This window comes from Heterocephalus glaber, unplaced genomic scaffold (assembly GCF_053883595.1).
Source record: "Heterocephalus glaber isolate CG9 unplaced genomic scaffold, H.glaber_assembly_v1.0 deba00001457, whole genome shotgun sequence".
Taxonomy (NCBI): Eukaryota; Metazoa; Chordata; class Mammalia; order Rodentia; family Bathyergidae; genus Heterocephalus; species Heterocephalus glaber.
This window is the reverse complement of record NW_028258305.1, coordinates 43696619-43718941: the sequence shown is the minus strand read 5'-3', so window position 1 is coordinate 43718941 and position 22323 is coordinate 43696619. Positions and strand designations below refer to the sequence as shown.

The following is a 22323-nucleotide window of genomic DNA, read 5'->3' as shown; positions in this document are numbered from 1 at the left end:
CCACAAATGGTCTTTATCTAAACACTCAGAAAAACAAATTTTAAGAGTAATGCATTTGTTTCTACCCAATCTATTTTAAATGTTTTTTTCTACCCAATATAAATATATATATATATATATTTTTTTTTTTTTGGCACCGGGGATGGAACTCGGGTCCTTGTGCTTGCGCAGCAGGCAGCGAAACCACTGAGCTAAATCCCCGGCCCCAACCAATATATTTTCAATCTTCATTTCTTCTATTGAATCTTGAAATCTTCTATTGAATTAAAATCAAACTTTCTGAACAGAAACAAGCTTTCAGCTAAAAATCCTGAAGGGTACTTAAAATCTAAAAGGCACATATAATACGATTTTAAAAATTATTTTCATGTTTGTTTATTTTGTAGGATTAGCAACTGAGCCCAAGGCCTTCTCACTGAGCTACATCCCTGGCCTTTTTAATTTTTGAGATAGGGTCTCACTAAGTCAGGCTGGCCGTAAACCTGTAATACTCCTGTCTCAGCCTCCCATGGTGCTGGGATTACAATCATGACCACCATACCCAGCTATAACAAGATTTTCTGGAGGTATTTGATAAATATGAACATGCTTTCTCTGTGAAACAGATGACAGCAGCTGGAAAAGTAGCACTGTATTTGCAGCCAACACGGATGATAATTAAGCTAAGACATATTTTTCTTATTATCTTTATTCAAGTATTTCACAGCAGTTATATTACAAATTACAGTAAATGTTCCAGAATTCAAAAATTAAATAATTTACTTCAAACTAATGGAAAATGAAGTCAAATGTAAAACATCAATTTAACACAATTCTAAATTAAACTACAAACCCAAATAGACCATAGTTGGTGAAGTCTACTTAATCTACAAAGTAGACACACATGACTGAAACCAAACAGGACTCCCAAAGTCTAAGTAACCAAATGTACAAAATACAAAAGATGCAGGTACAAGCCCAAATTCAAGCTTACAATATGATTACAAATAATAATTATAGTAACAATGGCATTCAGCTACGGGACCTGACACTGAAGATACCTATTGAATAGCACCATAGCTGAAACAAATTAATCAGAAAAGGGAAGAAATTACCACCCCACTCCCTAAAAATTAAATCCAGTAAACCTACAAATACATTGGCATATGAGAAAAATCAAGTTATGAAAGGATGTTTTAAAAATTAATCACAGGTAAGCTTCAAGCTGAAAAACACAATTAACTCCAGAGCCATCAGTTTCAACCCTAATGTGGTTCCATCATCTTCAAAAAGCTCCCAGGGTCCCCACAGCTGAGCAGGAACTACTGCTGGGCTGGGCTGTGCTGTGCCACACTTACCTGGGAGCAGTGTTAACAGGAGCTTATCACTTATAATGGTCACAATAGGAAGGAAGAACAGAGGTCAATTTGTACATATTTCTGCCAATGCTATACAGCAAAAATTAAGAGCTTACAAAAAGGTAAACAAAATTGAGTCCACTTGGATAATTTCACAAGCTGCTTTAAAATATAGAACCACCCTATATCTGTAAAATAAGCAAAATTGGTGTAGTGTGTTTGTTTGGGGGAGGGCTGGAAAAGTTGCTACAATTTTAGCTCATTGCCCCCGACCTTGGCATAAGATTGACTTTCTCTCGAACCCTAAAGTGTTCAAAGTGGCAGTTCCTACACTGACATTGCCTCTGATTTCTCCATCTACATTAAGGATAAACAAAAGCAAAAACAGAAACATGATCTTTTGGAAGCGTAATGCCAAACATAAATAAATTGCCCTTGTCAAACTCACTGATGGCTAAAATCTTAATTAATTTGTACAAATTTAGTGATCTACTAAGAAATGTACTTTTTTTCCTTTCACAAGTGCTGCTGTTACTTGAAGAGAATGCCTCTGAATTAGAGTAACGGGAATAAACATTAAAAAAAAAATAGTGCGGCAAGAACCTGAGACTTGCAAAAAACCCTTTTACCAGAAACTTGCTACAAAAATCTGCTACATCGTATTTCATCAAATCTTTAAATTCTGTAACAATTTCCATCAAAATACAAAATGCTAATGTATTAGACAGTAAAATAGTTTGAACTGGTATGATGGCAATAAATACTAAAGAAAGCATGAAAATCTTCCCAATAATCAAACTGGAGGCTTCAAATGACCTCCCCTTTAAAATGATTCATAGTCAATCACACTTGCCCACCTTAAAAATACAGTGTGTCTACATGGGCAGCGTCTTGAATTATATGACTGAGTGTTATGAAAACTTCATAGATTAGGCATAAAGAAAACAAGTGGCTTTTAAAACAAATTAAACTACAATGAGACGGTGGCCAATGTGAATGTAAATGCAAAGAAGCACTTGGGATTACTGCAGTAGCCAGGCCAGTGCGCTTTCTGCAGACCACAGTCAGAGACAGGGAGACAAGTACCTTAGCTTCAGCGTGTAAACGGAAGCAAAGTGGTTACAGGACTCTGTAAACACCGTTGGTAACTAAAGCACAAAAAGCTGAGGTAGCTCAGGATCTCTGCAGTAGTCCAAGACCATGTGCCTTAATTAAAACTCAAACTACCTGTGTTGCATATACTGGAGAGACACGCCTGCAGCTAACGGCTGTAAATAAATGAAGATAGCAAGCCAACTTGTCGGCAAAACTTTCTACATTTTGTTTAAAAATTATCTGATACAAAATGTCACTGCATTCCCTTTGCCTTTTTGCAACTGCCTAGACTGTCTCCAATTTGTAGAAAGTTTTTGTAAAACTAGTAACCCATAATTAATTTCAGGTAAATACAATTCACAGAAATCACTCAACTCCATCCAAAATGGGTTCTGATAAAAATGAAGAGTTGTGAAGGTAAGCTTATGGGAAGGGATTTAAACATTAATACTGTCATTCAAGGACCATACCAGAGCTCATCTGCAATTATACAGAAAATGAATTTTATGGAGATTCTGACGAATTCCTCTCTTTTCTGTCTATTTGGCAAGTCCTGGCTTAAAACAATACAATTTATTAAACACCAAAATAATTTTTCTCTGGGAACTCAAACATGAATAATTATTAAATTGCCTCTTGATAGAAGAATGGCCACTGGTCATCATTAGCAATAAAAAAAAATGTTTGGGCTTTTGTGGACTGTGTATTATTTGTTGTTGTTTGGTTACATGTTTCTTACACAGAAACAGACCATACAGAAAACGTTATTTTAGTATATTATGTAGCTTACTGTCTTGATTGAGCTTTGAGAACAAGACAAGCATTGAATACCAAAACACTGGTTGTCTCTTAATGACATAGTATCAAAACTTACTTTCAAAGTTGTGATCAAAGAAAACGTTCTAATTTATTTGCTATCAACGAGTCCATTTAGCCTTAACTTTCTCAAATGAATAAAAAGGCACATTAAAGGCAGTTCTAAAGAGCCTAATCTAATTTCATTCGGTTTCTTCAGTTTCCCACCAGAATATACCACAGCCAACTCTAAAACAGGTGTCAGTCCATTACCCAGAGAGGGAAATATGATGAAAGGGATAGAAAGGAGAAGGAAAAAAAAAAGACAAAAACAGAACAGGTTTCCCACTGTTTAAACAATTCAACACAGTTAGAACTGCCCCATCCAGTTTCCCCCTGTTTGCTGGTCTGCTCCCTAAGAGAATCTCCAAGAAAGAGTGCACAAAAAGAGGAGCAGAAGCAAAAGCAGTTTCTGTAGCACCAAAATCTCCAAGCTGCGGGGTTGTATTTTTTATTTGTGGAAAATACAACATGTTTCTGAAGTTCTGTTTGGTTCTTGTAGGCTGGTTGGTTTCAGGTACCTGAGACAATAGCACCAAATTCAACAGAGAAAAAAATGAGTGAGAGAGCACTTTACACCAAGGCTCTGCACATAATCGGTGCAATCTGAAATTGAATGGCTCAGAAGACTGCTCTGTCAGGAGCAGATTGGAGAGGATAAACCACTCATCTTGCAAGTTCATAGGAATGTCTCAAACATATGAACTGTTCTTTCCATCTCCTGTAAGAAAAAGATATGCATATTATCTATTAAGGAAAAGACAAAGGTATTCTTCATTGTAGAAGAATTCACATAAAAATTCTTAGAGAAAGAATTTGAGATACATGTTCAAATTTGAATTTTTTTTTTTTTTTTTTTTTTTGGTACTGGGGATCGAACTCAGGACCTTGCACATACAAGGCAGGTGCTGGAACCACTGAGCTAAATCCTCAGCCCACAAATTTGAGTATTTTCCTGATTATAATACCAGAACTACTATGTAACACCATCTGCCCTAGGTAACTCCAAGTACCTGCTATTTCATACCCGGGCAAATGAAGACTGCAAAGATACTAACACTCAATGAGTGATTTACATCACTAATGCAAGAATGAGGAGTAAGTAATATGAGGGTGAGGATGAAGATGATAGAACACTCAATGAGTAACTTATGTCAGGCATTATACTAGGAAATATGTATAAAATTCATAAATACAATAGACGTATGTTTAGACATATATATATATATATACGTGATTTAACTTAATCCACAATAATGATGAAGGTAGAAGATAGGTATTATTCTGAGTCCCATTATACAGACGAAAATAACTGAGCCACAGAGAAGATAAGCAATCTGACAGCTAAAAAGTGGCCGAGTCCAAATTTGAATACAAGCAGTCTCACCCAGAGCCATACTCATTATATTCCAATTCCCAAAGGAAACTCAATGCATTCAGTGTAGCTTTCAGCAAAGAGCAGAAAGCATCCTGTTCCCATTTCTATCTACTCCAACCAGAGCTGAAGGGGGTGGGGGCCAGAATGAGTGGCTGCCATCACCGTCACCTGGAAAGCCACTCACTGCTCATCCTATCAATCCCCTTCTTCTCTAAACTAGGCCCATAAATTACAAAGGTTCCAAGTCCCATACTGAGCAATTTCTCACTGCTAAGCATATCCAATTCATTCAAGCTAATGAAATTGCAACTATCTGAACAAAGAACAGTACCCTGCATGCACATTTTATTACCATGGGCAAATATCAAATATATCTAAGATATTTGGTTTTCTTTTCTCTCTTTAAACAGCTGCAACAAAATTCTATTCCACATCTCTGTAGAACTAGTAGGTCATACTAACAGACTATCATCTGATCAGAAAGTCTTCTATATAATCAATCAATCATTCCTGGGAAATATTTTTCCATATACTGCTGCGTAGGGGAAAAAAATCAGGTTATGAAACAAAAATATAATCCCAATTTTAAAATATATATTCACACACTTATACACATTATGTACATGTAGACATTTTATATTTGTTTGTTTGTTTTGGTACTGGGAATCAAACTTAGGATCTTGTGCTTGGCAGGCAGGTGCAGTACCACTGAGCTACATCCCCGGCCCTAGACATTTTAAAAGACTCAATGATATTCCAAAAGATTAATACCAACTAGTGTCCTCTAGATAGGGGGATAGGAGTGATTTTTTTCTCATTTGTGCTTTCCAGTAACATAGATACACACACACACACACACACACACATAAAATACAGCTTAGTATAGCTTCATAAAACAAACTCATGTGATAACAAAATAACTTTAAATACTCTCTTGCTTTGATTTAACCCCAATATCATTATACATGAAAAGATAAGTATACCCTCCATATATAAATCTTCAATATCTTTAAAGTTAGAAATGTTCCTTGTGAACAGGAAGTTGGTCTTTATCATCTTTTGCATCCCAAAATTTTAACAGTATCTGGCACGTAGGTCCTCAATAGATACTCAGTAGCTAGACCACAAGATAAACTAACAAGCAAATAGAAGACAGCCACCCAGCCTTCAGTGGGTGGACGAGGGTTACATCTGCTCAGCTGACTACAAAAAGTGGAAGTGTGTCTTAATGATGTGAATTGTGTGAAAAGAGATTCAAGCTCACTGACAAGGGAAAAAATTCCCTATGGTTCAGTTGTCTAGAAAAGGAATGGATCATCTTTACAAGTATCTAAACAAAAGAACATGCACCACTTCATGTAGCTGTTTCACAGGACTAGATTTGACTACAAGCAATGACTCTAAGTTCTCCTCCAATTATTGATGGGTGGCAATCAGGTCTCCTTTAGATCAGCCATGGCTGGTGGGAGCAGCTGGAGGACTGTGAGGTGACACCAACAGGCCTGTGTGACAGACTCAGGCAGCACACCAGCACCAGCAGGGAGAGAGCTGTGATGTGCTGTTCTACGTATTTGCCTATCCAGAACCAAATTAAGAAACTCCAGATTACTTTTGCTCTTTCCTGAGAGAAAAATGGTATAGAAAGTCTTAATTCTCCAAACTATAACTTACAATCTCTCCTTTTTCCCAGTGCTGAGGACAGAACGCAGGGCCTTTGATACCTCCCTAGCCTTTTTTTTTTTTTTTTTAATTTTGAGACACAGTCTCATTAAGTCCCTAAATAACCCTGTCTGCAATCGAACTTGCAATCTTCCTGCCTCCGCCTCCCAGAATGCATGTGCCTACTGGTATTTTACCAAGGCTGGCTGATTCTTTTAATCTTAAACCTTCTAAACATTCTTTAGCTACTTGGTCAAAAATAGACAGGTAAGTCAGGCGTGATAGCACATGCTTGTAATCCCAGCACTGGGGGGGGGGGGGGGGCGAGGCAGGAGACTAGCCATGTGTTTAAGGCTGCCTTGGGCTACATAGTGAGTCCAAGACCAGCCTGATTTGTACAGTGAGACCCTTCTTGCCTCAAAAATAAAAAAAAGACAAGTAAAATAGTTTCTTTACCTTGGGACAAGTAAAAGTACATATTGAGCTAAGCACTTACCTCTACAAGTTGTGATTTGTCATAATCTTTACGATGACGGTAGATGCACTGACTAAGAAGAGAATATAACCTCTCAAGTTGATCAACTGCCAAATTGTTGCTTTTATCTACCAACAAATCAAGCAATTTCTAAGAAAAATTAGAAGGAGAATAAAATGTAGTTTGATTTCACTGTTCAAACAAATAGTTATGTTCAAATGGCTAGACAAACAGGCACACAGGGCGTGAAGTGAGAACTGAGGTTGGAAGATTCTTGGACTTGGTTCTTACATAGACTGTTCCCATACTCTGAGCCCCTCAAAACACACATAACTCTTCTTTAGTAGAAGGCCTGGGACAATTAGATCCCCAGCTTAAATAGTGAGATTTCTAAACTAGTTTTACTCAACTGTCCACAACATTCAAATACCCTTCCATTCATTGAAAAATGACTAGGAACAGCTAAGCTTACCTTCAACCTCTCACGATCAACTATGAGAGGTGGCACAGGCTCAGACGGCTCTTCTGGAACCAGCTCCAAGCTTGTCACTTTTGCCTGCTCCAAAATTAATTTACGGCATTTCTTTATTTTAGAAGCACCTACAATTAAGTGTGGGGGAAAAAAACCACTGCAGCAAATAAGTTAAGAAAATAACTTTCAGTTAAAAGCAACTGAGATTACTGTTTTATTTTACCCATCACAAATCTTTTGGATGAGGATGAATATATTCTTTAAATGATGATGATTTTTTGGTAAGAACAAGTAACCCAATTAAAGAAAACTAAAGCACAATTAAGAAAGCCAACTCATACTAGAATATTGTCTAATAAACATATCCATTGGAAAGAAAACATAATCTTCACTTTTAAGCACTGAAGTATAAAAGTCTTCGTTTTCTTTATGGTAGTTATCATTTTAAATTATGGAACTTTCAAAACTGGAACAAAGCAACCAACCTAGAAAAGCAGATACTGAAATAAAATGGGAACAGCCTGCCTACATATTTGCCTCCCAACCTAAAACATTTTTCTCGACACTTCCGGAGACTTATTTTTCTGTTATATAGCCTAAAATTTTATTACATTAATTTGGGTTATAACATTTTTTCCTAAAAATGTAAACCTATAAGAAGACTAACAGGGTTGATATTCTTTCATACCTTATCAGTATAATTACTTCCTGCTAATATTTTGCTAGGACTAATCACACTGAAAAAACAGAAATTTAGGGTTAAGTGAGAGTAATTTCACAATACTGTGCACTCAGAGTGGCAGAGAGGCGACGCTGACCACTGAGCCCTCTGCTCCCCCAGGCAAGACTACTCTAAGAGAAGCCTGAGGGGAAAGAAACATAAATACAAACTTGGGCTATTTCAGAATTTCATATAGGACCTCGCTCATGTCATGGACATAAAAGAGAAACTTACACCTCTATCCTGAATTGATCCTTTTAATTAAATTCCTCCCTCTTCTCATCAATGTCTGCGCTCTAAATAAATAGTAAAAGAATCAAAGTGTTGCCTTCAAAAACATGAATGATGACATATCACAGAAATTTTATATTTCATGCAGTGTTTAAAGCAAAAGCCTTTATTCATAGTTCACTTATCCTATTTCAGGAGTTCTGCTCAAAGCAATACTGATCCACATCACTATACCCATGAATTTCTACAGGTCTAAGAACACAGGATGAGAAACCACTTTACCAGGTAGGACTGCCCTAACAATTCCAAATGAAAACTTCAGGTCACACTTCTATACAACAAACACCTTTAAAGCTTGTAGATTGAACAGAATATTAAGTTAGGCCTTGGGGGGACATTACTGAGGATTGCATCCAGGGCCTCATACACACTAGGCAAGCACTACCAATGAGCTACATCCCCAGCCTTTTTTATTGTTTTATTTTGAAACAGGTCTGTCTTGCTAAATTGCCTGAGCTGGTCCTGAACTTGCCATCCTCCTGCCCCAGCCTTGCAAGTAGCTGGGTTTACAAGTGTATAACACCAAGCCCAACAATTTAAGTTTTTTCTGAAGGCTTACCGAAACTGCAAAGAGAGGTAATACTAAAATGGACTCCCTTCCTGTATTGATTCTACTTCATACCAAATCTCCCATTCCGTCCCATTCATTACTTAACCTTTAACATTATTTTTTAAAGTTCTGTCTATATGATAACCTACAATAAATGCTGCTCTTAAAACTACTATTATTAATTAGGAAAAAGAAAGAGAAAAAAAGAATTAGGACAATTAGGAAAAAGAAAAAAAATTCTCAACAGGCAACATTTTAGAATAGCAAATCCCTCTTTAGCCATAAAAAATTGTAAGACTGAATAATACTTTCCTACTTCCATACTAGAAAGCTTAAAGAACTAGTGGGAAAACAAAACAAAACTTTTCCCATATAGCCCAAACTCCAGGGTAAAGCTGTGTACGTCACAATTTATAGAATATGAAACAATTTCAGAATGGCTTAGTGTAAGAAGATATGTCCAAGAGGGAAATGTAGATATCCAACTCATTCCACTCCACTATGGGCTACAGACTAAGGATAAACAAAGATGGGCTAGAAATCCTAAATACCCTTTTCAGCTTTTCTTAAAAGAATCGTACAGACACGAGAAGCCAGGAGCTGGCAGAGTGTTCTGACCCTCTGAGAACAAAGTGAACCAGACTGGGACAGCTCCATGTCTTTATTGCACTTCTGGCCTTACAAGCCAATGGAGCTTCTCAGCCCGAACACCCCATGGAGTCAACTAACGACTGCATGGAGTAAACACACCTCAACATGTGCCAGTGATCCTGAGCCAGCTGCTCCCGACTCACAGTGACCCCGCAACACTGCTCTAACAGTCGCATCTTCTCTCTCCACCCCCACCTCATTGTAAGAATCCTTCTGAAAGTCCATCTTTTTAACTCCTGTGGATTCACCCAGCTTTTAACCACAAATCCCTTAGGGTAGCGGTGACAATGGGGGGGACAGGGAAGCAGGCAGAAAAGGAGGACATTTGGAACCATAAAACCTCTGAAATTTTCAACAAAATTTGGTATATATGTGCATACTTTTCAAAGGAAAGGGATGAAAACTTTAACAGATTCTCAGACTGGTAAAATTCATGAAGCATTGCTCCTAGAAGCCAGGTAAATACGCAATGAATTAGCTCTGAGTGTAAGCCTTCAGGAGATGCTTTAAATACCAGCTCTACCTTCCTTATCCAGGGCTGCATCTTTAGCCCCCATGTCCGGGCCAGGCTCTAACTTATCACTGCCATGCTCCAGTGCCTCCAGTTTCGCAGGATCATCTCCATGATTTTCACTTGAAGTTTCCGGGTTTGCTTTCGAATGGTCCTCCAGGAGAATCTTTTGTTCAGAACTACATTTATCTCCACTACCAGAGAGAGCAGCTTCTTCGACTTTGCCATTCTGGCACTCCAGAACCGGTATGCCTTCAAAACTGTCAGTGGAGGCCTCACCATTTAGACAGCTGCCTTTAAGAAAAGGCTCTTTCCTAGAAGTCTGTTCCGGATTGAGGGAACTGTTGCTGTGGACAAGCAGAGACTCGTTGGAACTTTCCTCCTCAGTAGATGCAAAGTTCTCCTTCGCGCCTGCTCCGTTGTCCAGCCTCTGCCCCTGGTCCATGTCCATGACGTCACACGATGACTCATCATTGGTCACAGAGAAGTCTCCGGTCTCCTCTCCATTTTCCTCGTGGCAGTCGGTGCTTACCTCAAACTCTCCATTCTCTAGCAACTTCCTGTCCTCTGTATGGTTCTCATAATCTACAAATTTGGTGTCCTCTTCATCTTTTTTTAAATTATTGACTTTCCTTTTCTTAATAATTCCTTTACCCCATTGTGATCGCCGCCTTGATTTTCTCCGAACCCGAACTATTTTGTGAGGAAGGAAAAAAAGATATGTAGAACTTGTAGCACAATATCTATTTTACATATGTTTATCAAAGAGGACCCAAAAGAAAGTCAATCCACACTAGTCTAACATATTAAAACTCTTGGCTCTTGCCATCCATGCTAACTAATCCTCATTATCTACAGGTAGAATGAAGTCAGCAATGAACTCCGTATAATGAAAATTTTAAAAACTTTATTTCCATAAGCTTACTTGGTATTAATCTTTTCAACTGTTATAGGTATTCTTTATACTTTACAGCTATTTCTAATTTTCAACACCCAGGGGCCAATCATGTAACAGATACATTTAAGGAATGACCACATTACCAGGCTGCCCAGAAAGTTTGGGGACACAACCCCAGATATCCCCCAGGTAAGTGGATGCTTTGCTGGTAAGGTCACCTAAGAAACAGCCCCCAAAACAATATAAAGAAATAAAGACATAGGCTAATATCACATGACAGATGATGACAAGTATCCCCACAAAGAAATCTCTGTTGCCTCTCCTTCCAGAAAAAGGAATCACAACAGAAGCCCTGTAAAGACAATATGGACAATCTGGCTCAGCAACCGCTAACCTCCATTAACACAAATAGTTCATCTAGGGCAATGGTGGCAAAACTACATCATGTGTGTGTACTGCACTGGGATGCATCACTGAAAGCTCCAAAAAGTTCGTCATCACTGGCCTAGGGCATATATTTTCTGCAAATACTATCTGCAAATATGTAGGAAAACTAAGCTTTCTGCTAGCAAAGCAACAAGAGTAACAACATATTAAATTTTTTTTTTTTTTTTTTTTTTTTTGGTACTGCCGATTGAACTTGGGACCCTGCGCTTGTGAGGCAGGGGGCAAGAACCACTGAGCTAAATCCTTGGCCCAAATCTTTTTGTGTGTTTTTGTCTGTTTTTTTGGTACCAGGGATTGAACTCGGGTCCTTGTGCTTGAGAGGCAGGTGGTAGAACCACTGAGCTAAATCCCTGGGCCAGTAACAACATATTAAAAATAAATATTTGGCTACTTCTGTGAAAAGAGAGACCTACAAAAATTGTAGGAACTATACTGTTAGATGACAAAAACTATCAGAGCTCTATGAGGAAACAATTACAGCTTCCAGGTGACAATGAACCCAGGAATTTTTGATTTCCTATATGTGTATCAAAGGTAATTGATTAGATCCGTCTTTCCCATGGGGACACTTAACATAAACTTACGGTTCAATACAAACTTATGGTCTGTCAGCAGTGTACATTATGTATCCATACACTGCTTTCCTTTTTTCACCTTTAATCCCTGCTGAGTTTCTATAGAGATACCAAAGTATTCATAAAGAATGAATATTTAGTTATAATTATTATTATTCTTTCTCCTCATCTAAGAGTGTATCTACTAAAGGTTACTGAAATCATCTCCAAAATTCAAGTTAGTCATTTGGCTCAAAGTTTATTTTTCCTTCAAAACTGTAATGTTGTTAGAACTACTGTTTCTTTTCTCCTATTTTCTATTTTTATAACATAATTATAGGACAATTAACATTAAGAAAAAAATTCCTGTATTAGTCTACTGTTAAAACCCGGTACAGGGCTGGAGATGTAGCTCAGTGGCACTGCGCCTGCCTTGCAAGTGCAAGGTCCTGAGTTTGATCCCTGGTACAAAAAATAAATAAATAAATAAAAGCTGGTACAGAGTCTCAGGTGATGGGCACCTTTAACCACACCTGTAATGAGCAACAAAGATGGTCCACATTAAAGGTTAAAGAAAGGCAAACATCTTCTCACTCTAGAAGTGGGGCTGTTAGGTTTTCACTACCTACTGAGCCACTCCTGGCACTATAACCTTAGTCTCCAATCATGTAACCAAAAGTACAAGGGATTCCCTTCTCTTTCCTAAGCCACGGAATTCCAGAACAAGAGGCCAAGCTCTACTCCTTTACCAAGGTACTCTGTGTAAAAAACTTGTTTAGGAACATACTCTTTAGAGCCAATTTTTATAGCATCACTGAGTTTGTTTCAAAAATCAAGACCTTAGAAAAGCAATAGTCCCTTGAGAACATTTAGATTTATGATTTGAGTTACTTAACAAATTATGTATCACATATGCCATCTACTGGTAAAAACAAAACCCCTATCTATAGATTAGAAGAATATTTTCAGTCAAGAGGCTTAAACTTCCAAATATTCAAAGTACTTCCATTAGCAGACCTTAGTACCAATGCAGAGAATGTAAAGCATTTCAAAGTTTAAAGAAGAGTGCAGTGTTATATAATCCAGGTCATGATCTGAGATACAATTAGATTAAATAGCTTTAATCAATTTCATGGCAACTAAATGCACCTTTAAATCCTTTGTCAAACTTTCTCCCCTATGAATCCAAGGGGACAAGTTTTTTAAAAGTAGATATGACTCATTCATTCAAATTCAATGCCATTTCTGAAAGAACATATTAAAACTAGCTTTACTGGCAGAGCAATATTATCATAACAAAACAGCATGTATCTTCCAAAGCAGGCTATCTTCAAAGAGAAAGATAGCACTAGGAAGATGTTATGTGTACTACTTGTCTTAAATATTTTAGACCAACATGAATGAATGAAAATGAGTAAGATCTAGAACACTGAATTTATCCTCTAAATAAATCACACAAAGCTAGAGAAAGAAAGGGCCAGGAGGGCTGGGGATTTAGCTCAGTGGTTTCGCTGCCTGCTGCGCAAGCGCAAGAACCCAAGTTTTATCCCTGGTACCAAAAAAAAAAGAAAGGGCCAGGAATTTAGCTTAATGGCAGTGTGCCTACGTTGCAAGCGCAAGGTCCTGAGTTCGATTCCCAGTACAAAAAAAAAGGACACAATACACAAAACTAGAGAAAGAAGGCTATGCAGGGCTGGGGATTTAGCTCAGGGGTTCCACTGCCTGCCTTGCAAGCGGAAGGACCTGAGTTCAATCCCCGGTACCCCCCCCCCGCCCAAAAAAGCTATGCAGACATCTCAAATTGAGCACAAAATACTCTTGTAAGAGATCCAACTTCTTACTACTAAATCAGCCACTTCTGTGTGACGGGGTCTACAATGAGGATAGGGACAGACAGTCTACTACCTCCGTATCTGTGTCCAAAAACCAAAGTTCAACACTGAAAAACATTCAAACCTGGTTCGATTATAACAGCAAATTTTGAATAGACACAGAAAATAGCAGATAAGGAAACATATTTCTGATTCAGTGTCTTACCCTAAAGTTCTGCCCTGAAGAGATAGAAGAGAAAAAGAGCTGTGGACAAACAGCAGTACTTAGGTTTGTATGCTCAATCCCTAAAACTCTGCATCATTCTCAGTTGTTCCACTACTGGATCACACGCTGTCAAATACTCACATGCACATTTATTTGCAGAGTTGTGCCAGACATCCATCGGATTTCTTTGTTTGTGCCGAAATGCCTCTTCAACTCTAGTCTCTGTCTTTCGAGCTCCAGTACCATGAGGATTTATTTGTTCTGCTGTTACCGATAAGCCTGCAAGCAGAAGATAAGCAATACCTATTTAAATATCCTCAGCTACATAAACCAACAAGGTTAAAAAAAAGTCTGAAATACAAAACTGAATTTTAAAGTCACTAATTATATTGGAACAGTTTGTAATTCTGATGAAAACAGTGTCTTGTTTTAAGATGGGAAAGAAACTAGATATAAAATCATAAAAAATTTTTATAACACCTACCAGGCCATGCATAACACTTAATCCCCAAAGCAGCCCTATTTTTACTCATTAATTCACAAAGGGACACTTTTCACATTATGACTACAGGAATGAGATTATACACTGTCTAAAAGTCATGATCTCGGCCATCACTGAATGTACAGTAAGTGTTTACTAGGCCACTAAACTCCATTCCCATGAACTGTTCCAATCTATTTGCTTCATCACACCACGATGCAGTAATTTTGTTTTTCTTGTATTATCTTCCTAAGAGTAATTATTCTGTCTCAATCTTCTTCCACGTGGTTCCTAAACGTTGGTGGTTTCTCAGGGTTCTCACTATATTTTTTTCCTACTCTACATCTTCCTTCATAAAGCATCATTTACATGTTCAGTTTCTACTATTTTTACATCCCGCCACCTCTTGCACCAGGAACCGAACTCAGGACCTTGTGCTTGCCAGGCAGGCACAGCGCCACTGAGCTAAATCCCCAGCCCTGCTACTTTTACATAATAAATCTCACACCTGTACCTTTAGCACAACAATCTCTTGTCTTCTAGCCCATATACTACCTGACTGCCAACCTGGTATCACCAACTGAGTATCTTAAAGACAGGTTAAAGATAACTGGTTTTCCTTCCCCACCAAAAAAGCACAAGCCAGGCCGGGGATTTAGCTCAGTGGTTTCGCCCCCTGCCTCAAGAGCAAGGACCTGAGTTTGATCCCCAGTAACAAAAAAAAAAAAAAAAAAAAAAAAAAGCACAAGCAATTTACATGACATAAAAATCATCTGTTTTAAGAATACAATGAAATAATTTTTAGTAAATGTATATAACTCTGCCAATTACCAGAGCAATCCAATTTTAGATAACTGTCCCCACCAAATACTACACTACCTTGTGTCTCCACAGACTTGCCATTTCCGGGAATTTCATATAAGGAGAGTCACAATATGTAGTCTTTCATGACTGCCTTCTTTCTCTCAGATAATGTCTTTGAAGTTCATCCACCAATGCTTTATTCCTTTATATTGCTGAGTAGTATACCACAGTATGGATACACTGTTTTGTCTGTTCATTCATCAGTTGATAAGACATTTGTGTTGTTTCCAGTTTGGGGTTATTATGAACATTCCTTTTTTTTCAATTAAGTTTATTGGTACATTTTAGGTATAAAATACAGTTACATTCATCATTGGGATCTTGTACCTTTACATGATGTATCTTGGTTCTTTTTTTTCCCCATCCCCTGCCCTCCTTTACTCCTAGCTACTCAGAAGGGCATAAGGTTCACAAAATTGAGGCCAGACTGGTCAACACAGCAAGACTCTTGTGTCAAAACCTTGAGAATTTGTATGACACATATTAGTATCAGAAAGTAAGAGGTACAATGTTATTGTTTGTTAAGTGGAATTACTTCTGGGGATGTATGGCACTGCATGGTAAATATAATTAACAATAATACATATTCAAATAGAAGGGAGGAATGTGACTGTATTCACGACAAAGAAATGATAAAGGTTTCATCCGATGATGGATATGCTAAGTACCCTGAGCTGGTCACTACTCAATGTGTACATGAATTGAAATATTACATGGTAACTCACAGATATTTGCAAACACAATGTGTCAATCAAAAAATAAAAACTTCAGTGCTGGAAGGCCGGGGATTTAGCCCAGTGGTTCTGCTGCCTGCCTCGAAAGCGCAAGGACCCAAGTTTGATCCCCAGTACCAAAACAAAACAAAACAAAACAAAACAAAACAAAACTTCAGTGCTAGGGATTTAGCTCAATGGCGCCACGCCTGCCTCACAAGCGCAAGGTCCTGAGTTCAATACCCAGTACAAAAACAAAACTAAATAAAAAATAAAAACTTTAAAAAGTGCTTCAAAACACATTACTTTCCCTAAAGAAACATCATTCAGTGACTCTTAGTGTGAATGAATAGGCAAGGATTTGGTAACAAGTTTATTTCTACAACTTACCTCTTTTTATTCTTGCTTCCTTAATTTCTTCACAAAGTTTATTAAATTCTGGATCCAATTCTGCTGCAATGATGGCATGTGCAGTGTCCTTCAGGGTACACGCCCTGTGCCTAATTATTTTATCTGTTAAGAAAATCAGTATAAATTTATTATAGATACAAATAAAAGAATATTAACACAGAATATCTTAAAAAGAGAAGTAATATACAAAACATTTACATGAAATTATAACAAAGGATTTTATGTGAGAAAGCATCAATTTTAATGATGGGTAAAAAATAAGCTACTCAATCAAGTTAATTCTCTGAAAATTGAACTTTTAGAACCTTGAAGTACTAAGCCTATTAAATAACCATTACTATATACAGTTTTATGTTAAATTTCTGAAAATAAAAATGTATGCCTTTCAATAAAAACTGAAAAGAATTTAGATGATATTCACTGTATGCCCAGTTCCATAGGTACCACAGACAGATACTGAGAATTCAGAAAACAGAAGTCGGGACCTTACACTTGCCAGGCAGGTAGAGCGCCACTAAGCTACATCCCTGGCCCCAGGATTCAGAAAAATCTTCATCTTCCCCATAAGTTATAAATGGTCAAAGCTGTGGTAAAGAATACAATATACCTGAGAAGGGGAGACCTACTCAAACTGTGACAGGAACAGAAAAGCCCAAAATGACTTTCTAGGACGAAGTGTGCAAGACTGTGAGGTATGTGGACTGTGAGGCAGATGCAGGGGAGAGGCACAGACTTGATTCTCAGTGAGCCCTAGCTGAAATCGGTACTGAAAGAAGAGCTTCTGGTTCAGGGGGACCAACAGGCCCCGGGTGCCCTCCAGAGCTGTGTGACTCAGTGAAAAGGCAATACACAGGTAACTTATTCCACAGCAGGACTAAGAGAACCATAACCCAAGTGAAAAACATCAACGTTTTCCTCTCTGGTAAAGGCATTAAGTAGAGACAAGGATAGAGAGACTTTATTTATAACTTTTTTGATAAGAAAGCTATAATTATTCATTGTGAAAGTGTTACAAGAACAAACATGCTGCCAGGCACAATGAGGCAGAAGGATCACTAGTCTGAGGCCAGCCTGGGCCACTTAGTGAGACCCTGTCTCAAAATTTAAAACTAAATCAAAAGTCTGAGGATGTAGCTCAGTGGTAGTGACTGCCTCGTATGCACAAGTCCCTGGCTCAATCCTCAGTCCCTCGCTGGAAAAAGAATGGAAAAAAAAAAAAAAATCTCAAAGGACACACTGGTATATTTCCTTCTGATGTATTTTCTCTAAATATTCATTCAACAAATACTATTCATCATCTATACCAGGAAAAGCCAGATGGTCCCTACACAGTAGTAGGGGCAAAACAAAACAAACTTGGTTCCAGCCTGCAAGTTTTTAGACTGGATAGGAAAGGAACATTGAACAAATAATTTCCCATACATGTTAAAATCCCCATTTCAAAAAAGCCTATAAGTTATTGTAGAGACGGCCAATTTGGATTGGGCAAGTTAGAACATGCCTCTTCAAGAAGAGGCACTGAGGTTGGCATGTCATGCACTGGAGTAACCACTAAAAGAGTAGGGGAAACCAGAGCAAGTTCAGGTAATTCCACTGAAAATATCTTGGAGGAAGAAGAACTTGGAGAGTTAAGGAAACTGGCTGAAAGCACACTAAGAGGAAAGCAAGGACCAGTGTTCTTGATAAGATTTAAGATTTTATCCTGCAAACAATGAAAAGTCATCAAAAAGATGTGAGCAGGGAAATAACATCACTCAAAGTTACATCTCTGAAAATTCTCTGACTGTTACCTGAAGACTACACTGAATGGTCCTCTTGCCTCAGTCTCCCAGAGTGCTGGGATCCCAGGCATGCGCCACCAAACCCAGATAGAGCATGTCTTAATCTTCTATAAATCTCTAGCTCCAAACAAAATTTATAAAGACAACACATTATCTAATAAATGGATGTTCTGTACATGGTTAGTGGGTGGAGAGGCGAATCATCCCCCACTACTCCAGAGGCCTTCTGTTCCCCAGACATGCTTTCTGCACACACCTGGACACTACTGGGCCTGGGACACATGCCCTCCCAATCTGCTCACCTCCAGGCAGTAAGTTCTTTGTGCTCCATTCAAACATATTTCTAACTCAGACCTTACAACACTGCATTCTAATTATCTGCTGCCATCTCAAGACATTGTTCATTGTTGTCCTCTATGCTATCTCCTTAATCTGATTCTATAATCATCAGTAACTAGACAAGTATATTTGGCCTGTCTAAAAACTGATGAATTTCTAGGTGGAAGGGACAGTATTATATGTAACTGTCATGGGCTGAATTGTGTGCCCTCAATATATTTTTTTTTTTTGGTACCGTGGATCGAACTTGGGACCTTGTGCTTGCGAGGCAGGCGCCGGAAACCCCTGAGCTAAATCCCCGACCCTACCCTCAGTATTTTTAACTTGAAGCCATAACACTCAGGACTTCACAATGTAACTGTATTTTAAAAAGGTAGTTAATGTGAAGGTGGGTTTTAATCCAGTCTGACTGACTAGCATCCTTGTATGAAAAAGAAATTTGGACACATCAAGGATGTACAAGCATAGAGAAAAGGGTGCAGGGGAAGGAGACCACTTTCAAGCCAGGAAGTGAGGTTTCAGGAGAAACCAAATCTGCTGACAATTTCACCTTGATCTGATGGCCTCCAAAGCTGCGAGAAAATTAAGTTTCTGTCGTTCAAGCATCCAGTCTGTCATGATTTGTTATGGCAGCCCTATCAGACCAATACAACTGCAAACAGATTAATGTCTACCACATAGCACTTATCTAGTATGTAATACTGATCTATCATAATATTAATATGTATTATATCACTATCTCAAAGAATAAGAACTGTCACTATCTTCGTATTCTAAGGATACAGCTCAGTAATTAGCAAGTAATAATTATAAACACTAAAAGAAATATGAATGACTTTGGCTCAAGTCTAGAACTCATGAAATACAATGGTAAATAAATTAGGAAATGTACTAAAAGCAGGCCCTAGGGGACTCCTAAATCTCAAGTAAATCTAGGAGCTTTATTCTCATACAATTGGTACAAAATGCTAAAAGATTCTGAAAAAACCTTCAAGATTAGGGATGAAATTTCAGTAACATCAGTCAAACGAAACTATGTACAAGATTGGGACTGGGGCCATACACTGTAGGCCAAGAATGGGGAACAGTCAAACTTAACAATTAAAGTCAGACACCAGGTACAGGTCACGTTTAGAAGCTACAAATTTAAATTTCTCCTCACTCTGCATTTATATTCTGTCTACATTATTCTCCAGAAAGAGAATCTGGGTAAATACTTAGGCAACATGTAAAACTTTTCAAATTGTTGGCTTTTGTCTTCTATGTGTATGCTAGTTTTCTTCCCAAATGGCCAAGTGTTCTGCAAAACAGAATACTATAAGCTTTCAAATACTCAAGGGAGCTTGTAAAAGTAATACAACATTCATGTAATTTCTACTTGCTACAGAACAGACCCTGAGGTTTTTCTGGTGCATAACAAGTGGTTCTGTTGCTAAGAAAAAACCAGGCCTCTTGACTAAAGATATATATATATATAAAAAACACTGAACAGAGCTGATAATGTTTTGAATTATATCACTGTATGTATCTACATAAAAGAGGAAAAGAAGAAAGTTACAAGTGTAGCACATTAACCCTATGAGATAAAGCCATATTCTTTGATTATACAGTTAAATTCTTATACAGAACTACTTCTTTCTTTTTGTTTTTTGGGGGGTTTTTTTGGTACCGGGGATCGAACTCTGGTCCTTGCACTTATGCGGCAAGCAGCGGAACCACTGAGCTACATCCCGGGCCCCACTACTTTTTTGTTTTTGGTGCTGGAGGTTGAACTTGGGACCTTGCACTTGCGAGGCAGGCGGTGGCACCACTGAGCTACATTCAGGCCCCCCACTACTTCTTTCTTAAAAGTAGTATAGTATATGGGCTGGGGATGTAGATCAGTGGCACAGCGCCTGCCTGGCAAGTGCGAGGTCCTGAGTTCGATCCCTGGAACAATAAAAAAAAGTATAGTATCAACACAGTTACACCTAATTACTTAGAGGGGGAAATCTGGATTGATCTCAACTGGCTTTCTAAAAGAGCTCAAATTCATTTCCATGCTCCCTAGATTTGGTCTAAATTAGGATAAAATTCAAAGTGTAGTCCAGAGAATATAATACCCACAAAGCACAAAGGGGCTGTCTTAGTTACTTTTCTTGTTGCTGAGACAAAATATCTGACACCCAAAGTTAAAAGGGGAAAGGTTTATTTAACTCACAGTTTGTAGAGATTTTGGTCTATAATCATCTGGCTCAAAGGCAGGGTGCCACCTGGCAGAGGGACAACAGTTCATGGTGGGCCAAAGGTAGCAAAGCAGCCTTAACAGCATATTTCTGCCTTTTTTATCTTATCCAGACTACAGGGATTAGGGCGGTGCCAAACCAGTCTGTGGACTGATTTAGTAATCACACACCCTTAATTCCAGTGTCACACACTCTAGATCCAGCCACCTCTGAAAAAGCCCTATGACTTCATGAGGCTTTGGAGGGACATCTAGACACAAACCATAACAGGATCCTTCCCAGATCAAATACACAAGTATCTCCTAAAGAACTAATTTAGGTTCTTTAAATACAATTTAAATAGTAATGATAACAAGAATATAAACGTCAACAACTAACCTCTATGAAACACCATGTCCCAGGCATTACAGTAAGGGCTTAACATAGGTTGAACCACAAGAAAATGGCAATTTTCTAAGATTCAGCCAAACATACTTTCTCACTTAATTCTTACAACCACCCCAATAAAGAATACTATTATCACTATTGTGCAGATGAAAAAACTAAAATTTTAAGGACTTTACAAGTTAAACAACTAGGAAACAGCAGAACTGGGAGTAAACCCGAATTCTATATACAGAGCCCCTATCTAAATATAAAGCCCACATTTTCATTACCTTATGACATAATACAAGCAGTCTCTGCCTCTTAAGAACCTAGCAGGCTGAGTTCATCACCATTCTCGTACACTGCTCCAAGCACTATGTAGACAGCTGTACAACCTCATGCAGGCCCCCAGCCAAGGGGCAAGGGAGCTGAGAAGCAGTCACAGTCATTACCCACCCTGTGGCAGGATGGGACACATAGTGACGAAGATGCCCTACTCCCACAGACTGCTAGCTGGCTAACAGTGGCCCTCATGGTGCTTATGTATTTTTAAAATATTTTTATTAATGATTTTAACATTACAAATAAAAACCCTTAAGAGATACACATTTTATGATCCATAAATTTCACCTTAAGGAATTTATTATTGGGAAATAATTTAAAAATATACACAAGGGGCCGGGGATTTAGCTCAGTGGTTCTGGTGCCTGCCTCGTAAGTGCAAGGTCCTGAGTTCAATCCCCAGTACCCCCCCCCAAAAAATACACAAAGCTTGTGTTGTAAAAGTATTTAGTCGTGTTTATAAATATAGGGAAAAACCTGAAAAACCTAGTAAGCTACTATACCACATCTACATTTGCCTGTGCAGAGAACGTCTCACTGTGCTGCCCAGGCCAGCCTGAAGGGCCTAGGTCCAAGCGATCCTCCTCGCGTAGATCGCCAACTGAGAGGTCAGACATGGGCCGCATGGCCGGGCTCCTTTATTTTATGTATGTATGTATGTATGTATGTATGTATGTATTTGGGGGGGCAAGCTTTTCTGTGTATTTTAACACAAAGTGCACAAAATGTGCTAATTTTACTACTTTGTCATACACTGACAACCTCTTTAACATTTAGGGACGAGATGTTGCAAAATTTGGACTTGTCTCTTATATACACAACAAAATAAAACTCAAAACATACAGGAAAATTATGTCTCAAAGTGTCCGA

The 22323-nt window shown here is 38.3% G+C and overlaps 1 protein-coding gene across 19 annotated transcripts in view; it reads right to left on the bottom strand.

The window, feature by feature from the left end:
- Nucleotides 1-670: 670 nt before the first annotated feature.
- The window catches only part of Atad2b (ATPase family AAA domain containing 2B), a 168161-nt gene continuing 146508 nt past the window's right edge, over nucleotides 671-22323 (bottom strand). For 16 of the 19 annotated variants that reach the window (XM_087216627.1, XM_087216621.1, XM_087216624.1 and 13 more), the window contains 6 exons: nucleotides 16380-16502; nucleotides 14073-14210; nucleotides 10008-10688; nucleotides 7272-7399; nucleotides 6821-6949; nucleotides 671-4008 (listed from right to left, as the gene is read on the bottom strand). In XM_087216627.1, the coding sequence (XP_087072753.1) occupies nucleotides 3967-4008; nucleotides 6821-6949; nucleotides 7272-7399; nucleotides 10008-10688; nucleotides 14073-14210; nucleotides 16380-16502 (1241 nt within the window). In that variant the 3' untranslated portion in view covers nucleotides 671-3966. Of the gene's footprint in view, nucleotides 4009-6820; nucleotides 6950-7271; nucleotides 8289-9864; nucleotides 10689-14072; nucleotides 14211-16379; nucleotides 16503-22323 lie in introns of those variants that run through there. The other 3 variants (XR_015453239.1, XM_087216622.1, XR_015453238.1) reach the window with 3 other exon arrangements.